Raw genomic sequence first — 10153 nt, forward strand, 5'->3', positions numbered from 1 at the left:
CGGCTATTGTTTAATCTTCAAGTTATCCCCAAGTTTCCTTGGGTGGGAACCATACATTGTGAAATCCTCAGTCTTGAGGTTACCCCCACTTGCTGTTTTCATGGGTTTAAGTTATCAGGAAAATGCTGTCTCTCTGGGGAGGCTGGACTGGCCACCTCTCCTGTATGAACACCTTAAGCACCTCCTTGACTTGTACATGTTTCAGATTTGAATTCTGGCAAATGAAAGATAAACTCATGGGTACTCCTGGCAGCTGCCACCTGCGGCAGCCAGGCTTTAGCCCGGGATTTGGTCACGTCTTCCTCGTCCACCATTGTGCCCATGGACCCTCCTGGAGCCAGGACGGCGGCCCGGCAGTTCCCACGTGGTGAGAGGGCGGACTGGGGCGGGGGGCGATGAAGGCTGCTCCTAGCTGCTGCTGCCCCAGCCGCCTGCTGGCCCCCGCCCTCCTGCTGCTGCTGCTGCCAGCGCTGAGCCGGCCCCTGGCGGTGTTGCTGCGAGCGGCCGAGGCTGCGCCGGACTCTGGGCCGCGGGACCCCGGGCCACGGACCCTGCTCCCAGGCTGCACTCCAGCCGAGGCCGCGGGCCGCAGAGCGCCGAGAACGGTGATGGCAGCAGCTCCAGGGCGGAGCTTGCGGGATGATCACGGAAGGAAGGCTGGGGAAGGAGGCTCAGTGGGCGGCAGCCTCGCTGTGAGTCCAAACCCTGGTGACAACCCCATGACCCAGCGGGCCCTGACGGTGTTGATGGTGGTGAGGGGCGCGGTGTTGGAGAACTTCATCGTCAGGGTCAGGACTGTCAGGGTGAGAAGAAGAAACCGAAAGACAAGAAAATACGGAGTTCTGGACACTAACATAGAAAACATGGAATTGACACCTTTAGAACAAGATGAGGAGGAGGATGATAACACATTGTTTGATGCCAGTCATCCTCGAAGATAAGAATGTGCCTTTTTATGAGAGGACTTCATCATTCTACAGTGAAAGGCAGAGTTTCTATCTTTAAGGAATAAGAAGCCACTGTATCCATGGGGAAGAGAGGGAGGGTATTTAAGTTACATGCATTATGAGACACCTTTAATTTGTTGTTGCAGTAAATACTGTATCAGTTTGTAACATCTCGAATGTATAGAATTGCTTTAATAACAGGCTCAGAGTCCTTGGGAGTACTATAATAGAAATACTTTAAAACAGTGTTTTCTGATCAGTTTTTGGTTTTTGTTTACCATATTATTGTAAACTGTTTTATGTACTAATCAATTAATGTTAATTTTTTTTTGCTGGTGTCATATTTTAAAGAACTATAAATTCAAACAACTAACTTATGCTTAAAAATAATGAACTTTTTCCTTTACCAAGATGAATTTTCCTGTTTTTCAGTGGAAATGAAGCAAAATTTATTACTTTGTGTTGGAATTTAAAATATTACTAATGTCTGAGTTATTGTATGCAAAACAATAAATATTTGAAATTCTTAAAAAAGAAAAAAAAAATAAACTCATGCAAACAGAAGAGCTGTTTAAAAAGTGGAGTTGGACTCAATGGTCAGCCAATAGGAGGAACAGAAAACCCAAAAGACACATCCTACCACTGTAAAGCATCATTAGATAATTTGCTTCGTGGAAAAGTTCAATTTTACACAGTAACTGTGATTTTTATATTCCTCCCTTGTTTTAGTTTCCTAGACTGCTTAAGCAGATACCACAAAATGCTTCAGCTTAAACAATGGGAATTTATTCACTCATGGTTTTGAGGCTGGGAAAATGTCCAAATCAAGGCATCATCACAGCGATTCTTTCTCCCTGAAGACTGTAACGTTCTGGAGGTGGTTGCCGGTGAGCCCTGGTTCCTCTGTCACATGGCAAGGCACAAGGGGCATCTCCTGGTCTCTACCTTCTCTTCCACATTCCGTTTCAGCTGTTTGCTTCCTGTGGCTTTCTCTCTCAAGTCAGAATTCATTCTGTTTATAAAGGACTCCAGTAATAGTATTAAGACCCATCCTGGCTGAGATGGGTAATACCTCAAGTGACATAACCTCACCAAAAGGTCCTACTTACAACTTTTTTATTTTGGGGTATATACAGCTTAAAACCACCACACTCCATCTTCTGGACCCCAAAAAATACATGTTCTGTCTACATGCAAAACACATTCATTCCATCACAATATCCCAAAAGCCCTAAGTCATTTCAGTAACAATACCAAGTACAAAGCCTCATCAAAATTGATTATGGGTGTGGTCTCTTCTGGGGCACAATTCCCCTCTGTGGACCTGTGAAACATGGAGAACACAAGTTATCTGCTTCTAATATACAATGGAGGGATAGGCACAGAATAAACATTCCCATTTTCATACAAAGAAATTGGAAGAAAAACAGGGGTCATGTGTCCCAAACAATTCTGAAGCCCAGCAGGGCACACTCCATTACATTTCAAGGTCTGAGAGTTATCTATGGAACAATTTAATGTCCTCCAGGCCTGATGGAGCTGCAGCTCCACCCCTTCCAAGCATTTCCTCAGTAGCCATGCTCTCCCCAAACACTGGGGTGAAGGCTCCACCTTCTCTAAGCATCAGAATGACAGCCAGGCTCTCCTTGAATACTGGGGCACAGGCTCCTCCTTTTCAGAGCACTGGGGTACCGGCCAGACTCTCCACAATCCCTGGGGCACAGGCTCTACCCATTCAGAGAACTGGGTTGGCAGCACTCTTCCCGAACAACAGGGCAGAAGTCCTGCCCTCTCCAAGTATGGGGGTAGACTCACCCTTTCCACACACATGGATTGGCCTGTTCTCTTGGCCCAAGAAGATGCCTTCAGTCCAGACCTCAACTTCCATGGCTCTGCCCTTTTAGCGATTTTTCTTTCAATTCATCCCTTTTCTGTCCTTTTTACTCCAGGCTGGCAGTGGTTCCACTCATACAAATACACAAATTATGCAAAAAACATGTTTGTCTTGCATATAGTACAGAGGGGTCCAAGCCATCAGACAGAAGTACTTTCCACAGATCCTTCCTACATAACTGCACTTCCAGTCCTGAGTTGCATGGAAATTGCTGACTGGTTCTATGTTCAGTTAAACCCTCACAGAGAGCATTACTCTCTGGGGACTTGCTCTCTGGAAACTCAGAATTTTCCAAACCATTAACTTCTAGTTTCTTTGTTTCCGGGAGTTCAGTTCTCAGCTTATCCCTTTTCTCTCTCATTTCACTATAAGCTGCAAGGAGAAACCTGGCTGCACTCTCCACACTTAGTTTGAAAATCTCCTCAGCTAAATATCCATGTTCATTGCTTTCAAGTTCTGCCTTCCATCAATATCAGAACTCAATTTTGCTGAGTTCTCTGCCACTTTAAAACAAGACCACTTTTCCTCCAGTTTCCAAAAACACACTCATCATTTCCTTCTTAGGCCTCATCAGTAGTACCTTTAACATCCATATTTCTACCAACAGTCTCTTCAAAGCAATCCAGACCTTTTCTATCAAGTGCCTCACAATTCTTCCAGCTTCTACTCAATTCCAAAGCCATTTTCACATTTTTGGTATTTTCAATAGCAACACCCCACTCTCCTGATACCAAAATCTGTTTTTGTTTCCTAGGCTGCTAAAGCAAATACCATGCAATGGGTCAGCTTAAACAATGGGAATTTATTAGCTTATGGTCTTGAGGTTAAAAGACAGTCCAAATTAAGGCGCCAAGGCAATGCTTTCTCCCCAAAGACTGGTGTTTTAGGCTGGCTGCTGGCAATCCTTGGCTCCTTTGTCACATGGTAAGGCACGTGGTGGTCACTCCCTTCTCTTCTGGGTTCCATTTATTTCAGCTTCTGGCTGCTTCCTCTGTGGCTTTCTCTCTCATGCCAGAATTCATTCCATTTATAAAGGTCTCCAGTAATAGGATTAACACTGATCCCAGCTGAGGTGGGTCACACCTTAACTTAAATAGCCTCATCAAAAGGTTCTACTTACAATGGGTTCACACCCACAGGAATGGATTAAGAACATATTTTTTATGGGGTACGTACAGCTTCAAACCACCACATCCCTCAATACTGTTCAAGAACCTATCACATTGTATGAATTATACTTATCATTTTAATTTGACTGAATCTTCTCACCATGTGAGAACTGTGAGCTCCTTGTAAGCAGATACTATATCTTTTCATCTTTGTATCCCCACTGCCTACCATGGTGCCAGAAGAGCAGAGACCCTTGATAAATATTGTTGGACATCACAAACATGAGAATTACTGAAAGTAAGGGCAGAATGTGACAAAGGGAAGTTTGAGAACAAAAATTTGTTCACTTCCCAAGTCTGACCAGGGAGGAGAGCACTCATCAGGGTAACTATTCCAGTTCTTTGAAAGAAAATAACAAATATATATTATCTTATAGCAGTAAGAAAGATGCAGAAGAGCTGTCTAATGATCACATATTCTGAAAACATGGCATGAGCTTTCTTGGGAGCCTAGTCACTGTCATTAGAGTTATTTAAGCGGAAGTGACATTTTCAATAGTGGAAGATTATATAGCTGCACTGAATGAACATTGTACCTTCAGGTTCTTTCCAATTCAAGATTCAAAGACATCTTGATCCCTAAAACAGAGTTGGCCCATTCATTTGGCTACAATATCTTGTTGAACACATCCTATAGTGACGGTCAACTTCCTTGCTCTGACTCTATAGTCAAAGCCGAGACAGCTACTTAGTGGTTTTATTTTGTAAGATGACCTTCCCACCAACAAGAAAATGAGTGTTCTAGCAAAATTGAACCTGAGTTTAGTGTCAGGTACATCTTGAAATAATAAGTAGATTGACCATATTGCCCTAATAAGTCTAACGGTGGTCATTACATAAATGTTAAGAGGACTTTTAAATATTAGCAACAAGAGCTATATTGTTCAAGATGTACTAGTCAAAATATTGGAAGCTGGGTCTTCTTATTGACCTCCCTGCCTCTAGTCGTGTTCTGTTTAACTCATTTTTCTCTTTGATGCAAGGGTAACCATTTTAAAATATAAAGCTGAATGTACCACAACCTTCCTCTGTATAAGACCCTTTAATGGCATCCAGTTGCTTTCAAGAGGAAGTCTAAATGGCCCTGCACAATCATTGCCTCTACACCACAATCCCTGTTCTATGTTCAGACAGCTACACAATTTACAGTCCCCCCGTTGTGACACCCTCATACTTTTATTCAAATATGTTTAGATCAGTGACTCTCAACAGGGGCAACTCCTTCCCCCACCTCTGGGTACTTTGGCAATATCTGGAGATATTTTTGATTATCAGAACTTGGGGCATGCTACTAGCATCTGGTGGGCCATGCTGTTTAATAGGCTAGAATGCACAGGACAGCTCCTCATCTCAGAGAATTATCCAGCCCAAATGTCAAAAGTGTTAATGTTAAGAAACTACTTTAGATAAATGAATGATGGAAACTATGTGCAGCAAACCTTGAAGGAAATACCTTCAGAATGGTGCCTCTGAAACAGGGGTTGGCACATTAGTCCCAAAGGCCAAATTCTACCTGCCACCTGTTTTTTGTAAATAAAGTTTTACTGGAACACAGCCATGCCCAGTTGTTTACTTATTGCCATATTATCTATAGCTGCTTTTGCAGCAGAGTTGAGTAGCTGCAACAGAACCCATATGGCCCACAAAGCCCAAAATATTTACTATGTGGCTCTGTACAGGAAAAGTTGTTGACATCTAAACATCTAAAACATCCCTATTGTGCTACTGATGTTAGATTTCAGAAAGCATGGTTTACAATTATGACTTCTGTATGAGAAAAAAAGAAATTTTTCCCAGCTAGCACAACATTTCTGTTTTAGAACAGAAAACACAGGCAATCAATCAATCAATAAATAACTTAGAGGTTTTTTTATGGGTGTCCATTTAGATTTCTGGAGAATAATTTTCTATGAACTAATAATAAGCTTTGCTGGCAAGACATCCTTAAAGAGAGGGTGTTCAGGGCTTGGAAGAATAGGAGGGGGTTGGGAAATAAAAACTTGGCAATCAGATCTTTCCTCTTTCCTCTCCAGAAATGTCTCCACTCAATATATTCTGAGAACAGCCTGGCATGCCTTCTGAGACAGGCAGATCCTGTCATTCCTCAGTTTCAGGCACTTGCTAAAATTTTCAACAAGAGAAGGTTAGGGGCAGTGAAGCAAATGTCTATAATGAGGAAAATAGCTAATCATGCAAACCCTTCATAACCTCACTCTAGCTTCTCAAAAACATGAACTTTCTTTGCTGTTCACTCTTCCTCCAATTTTAGCAGATTGCTAGTAAAATGAGAAGCATGCAGAGGCTGTGATAGATACGTCACACTTGAAATGTCACCTAGGGTTTCCAACATAGTCATTGTTGGTAAATGCAGAAGTTGAGCAATAGAGATATATTCAGATGCAAGATGCACACAATGCCATTTTTTAAAAAAATAGTAAGGATAAATTTATTGTGTTTAGGGTGGAAGAATTGATTCCTTATCACCACTGAGTTTCCACAAACCAGAGAGAATCTCTTTGTCTGCCCAAGTGGGACACATTTTTTCCTAGGGGTTTAGAGGGGGGAAGGTACTGCTCATGTAATTGGGACATTCACAAATCAGACACTGAAATTGGAGTCTTTCTAGATAACTGAAAAATACAAGCAGTCAGGGAGATGAGGTTTGTAAAATAAAATAGGGATTGTCCTGAGGGAAAATGTCAATATCAGCAATGTGATCAGCTGGGGCTCTGCTAACCCAAACCATACCTTCATAAAATTTATTTTAAAAAGTGCTTTTTCTGGAGGATGCAGCTCCAAAAACAGGAGATGAAGCCTTGGACCAACAATAAGGCTGGAAAACTAAACCTGGGATTCTTACATTAAGCCAGGGATCCTAAAAGAAGTTTTCCTAGGCAAAAAATAATAACCAAACTGTATCAAGTAATAATAGAAAGTCTAGATATACCATAGTCCTTGAAAGAAATTCAATCAGTAGTTGAAAATTTTCTCCAGTTCAAAAAAGTAAAGATTTTTTAGGTGAATTCTATGAAACTTCCAAAGAACAGGTCATTTCAAGTTCTTCCAGAAAAGAGAAAAAGAGTATTTCCCAATGCATTCTATGAGGCAAATATAACTCTGATGCCATAACCAAAAAAGGAAAACTGGAAAAAAGAACATTACAGACCAATCTCACTCAGAAATACAGATGTAAAAATCCTAAACAAAATAATAGCAAGCCAAACCAAGCAATTAAAAACAATAATGACATTAGCATCGTGACTGAGTTGGGATTAGCCCAGGAATTCAGGAGTAATTTAATAGATAGTCTATAAATGTCTTTTACTATACTAACAGAGAAATGGATAAAAATCATATGATCTCAAATTTGCAGGGGAAAAAAACATGATTCATAAAAATGATTTGGTTTTTTTTTTTTTTTTTTTTTTAATCATCATTTTATTGAGATATATTCACATACCACGCAGTCATACAAAACAAATTGTACTTTCGATTGTTTACAGTACCATTACATAGTTGTACATTCATCACCTAAATCAATCCCTGACACCTTCATTAGCACACACACAAAAATAACAAGAATAATAATTAGAGTGAAAAAGAGCAATTGAAGTAAAAAAGAACACTATGTACCTTTGTCTGTTTGTTTGCTTCCCCTACTTTTCTACACATCCATCCATAAACTAGACAAAGTGGAGTTTGGTCCTTATGGCATTCCCAATCCCACTGTCACCCCTCATAAGCTACATTTTTATACAACTGTCTTCGAGATTCATGGGTTCTGGGTTGTAGTTTAATAGTTTCAGGTATCCACCACCAGCTACCCCAATTCTTTAGAACCTAAAAAAGGTTGTCTAAAGTGTGCGTAAGAGTGCCCACCAGAGTGATCTCTCGGCTCGTTTTGGAATCTCTCTGCCACTGAAGCTTATTTCATTTCCTTTCACATCCCCCTTTTGGTCAAGAAGATGTTCTCCATCCCACGATGCCGGGTCTACATTCCTCCCCGGGAGTCATATTCCACGTTGCCAGGGAGATTCACTTCCCTGGGTGTCTGATCCCACGTAGGGGGGAGGGCAGTGATTTCACCTTTCAAGTTGGCTTAGCCAGAGAGAGAGGGCCACTTCTGAGCAACAAAGAGGCACTCAGGAGGAGACTCTTAGGCACAAATACAGGGAGGCCTAGCCTCTCCTTTGCAGCAACCGTCTTCCCAAGGGTAAAACTTATGGTAGAGGGCTCAACCCATCAAACCACCAGTCCCCTATGACTGTGGTCATGTTAGCAACCATGGAGGTGGGGTAGGCGAATACCCCTGCATTCTCCACAGGCTCCTCAAGGGGGCACTACATCTTTTTTTTTTTTTTTTTCCCTTGTTAGTCTTTTTTCTTTTTTTTTTCTTTTTTTTTTTTTTAACTTTCCCTTCTTTTTTCAAATCACCTGTATGAAAAAAAAAGTTAAAAAGAAAACAAACATACAATAAAAGAACATTTCAAAGAGACCATAGCAAGGGAGTAAGAAAAAGACAACTAACCTAAGATAACTGCTTAACTTCCAACATGTTCCTACTTTACCCCAAGAAAGTTACATAATATAGCAACATTTCAGTGAACTTGTTCCTACTACATCCATCAGAAATTAACAGACCATAGTCATTTCTGGGCATCCCCAGAACGTTAAATAGCTTATCTGTTCTTCTTGGATTATTGTTCCCCCTTCCTTAATTGCTCTCTACTGCTAGTTCCCCTACATTCTACATTATAAACCATTTGTTTTACATTTTTCAAAGTTCACATTAGTGGTAGCATATAATATTTCTCTTTTTGTGCCTGGCTTATTTCGCTCAGCATTATGTCTTCAAGGTTCATCCATGTTGTCATATGTTTCACCAGATCGTTCCTTCTTACTGCCGCGTAGTATTCCATCGTGTGTATATACCACATTTTATTTATCCACTCATCTGTTGAAGGACATTTGGGTTGTTTCCATCTCTTGGCAATTGTGAATAATGCTGCTATGAACATTGGCGTGCAGATATCTGTTCGTGTCACTGCTTTCCGATCTTCCGGGTATATACCGAGGAGTGCAATCGCTGGATCGAATGGTAGCTCTATATCTAGTTTTCTAAGGAACTGCCAGACTGACTTCCAGAGTGGCTGAACCATTATACAGTCCCACCAACAATGAATAAGAGTTCCAATTTCTCCACATCCCCTCCAGCATTTGTAGTTTCCTGTTTGTTTAATGGCAGCCATTCTAACCGGTGTTAGATGGTATCTCATTGTGGTCTTAATTTGCATCTCTCTAATAGCTAGTGAAGCTGAACATTTTTTCATGTGTTTCTTGGCCATTTGTATTTCCTCTTCAGAGAACTGTCTTTTCATATCTTTTGCCCATCTTATAATTGGGCTGTCTGTACTATTGTCATTGAGTTGTAGGATTTCTTTGTATATGCAAGATATCAGTCTTTTGTCAGATACATGGTTTCCAAAAATTTTTTCCCATTGAGTTGGCTGCCTCTTTACCTTTTTGAGAAATTCCTTTGAGGTGCAGAAACTTCTAAGCTTGAGGAGTTCCCATTTATCTATTTTCTCTTTTGTTGCTTGTGCTTTGGGTGTAAAGTCTAGGAAGTGGCCTCCTAATACAAGGTCTTGAAGATGTTTTCCTACATTATCTTCTAGGAGTTTTATGGTACTTTCTTTTATATTGAGATCTTTGGTCCATTTTGAGCTAATTTTTGTGTAGGGGGTGAGGTAGGGGTCCTCTTTCATTCTTTTGGATATGGATATCCAACTCTCCCAGCCCCATTTGTTGAAAAGACCATTATGGCTCAGTTCGGTGACTTTGGGGGCCTTATCAAAGATCAGTCGGCCATAGATCTGAGGGTCTATCTCTGAGTTCTCAATTCGATTCCATTGATCTATATGTCTATCTTTGTGCCAGTACCATGCTGTTTTGGCAACTGTGGCTTTATAATAAGCTTCAAAGTCAGGGAGTGTAAGTCCTCCCACTTCGTTTTTCTTTTTTAGAGTGTCTTTAGCAGTTCGAGGCATCTTCCCTTTCCAAATAAATTTGATAACTAGCTTTTCCAAGTCTGCAAAGTAGGTTGTTGGAATTTTGATTGGGATTGCATTGAATCTGTAGATGAG

General features: G+C 41.0%; 1 protein-coding gene across 1 annotated transcript; it reads left to right on the forward strand.

The window, feature by feature from the left end:
• The first annotated feature begins 395 nt into the window (after positions 1 to 395).
• Positions 396 to 955, forward strand: LOC119532439 (membrane protein FAM174A-like). The gene has a single exon (XM_037834864.1). The coding sequence runs from the start codon at positions 396 to 398 to the stop codon at positions 939 to 941; it is 546 nt and encodes a 181-aa protein (XP_037690792.1). The 3' UTR covers positions 942 to 955.
• The last annotated feature ends 9198 nt before the right edge of the window (positions 956 to 10153 follow it).

Source organism: Choloepus didactylus, chromosome 1 (assembly GCF_015220235.1).
Source record: "Choloepus didactylus isolate mChoDid1 chromosome 1, mChoDid1.pri, whole genome shotgun sequence".
Classification (NCBI taxonomy): Eukaryota; Metazoa; Chordata; class Mammalia; order Pilosa; family Megalonychidae; genus Choloepus; species Choloepus didactylus.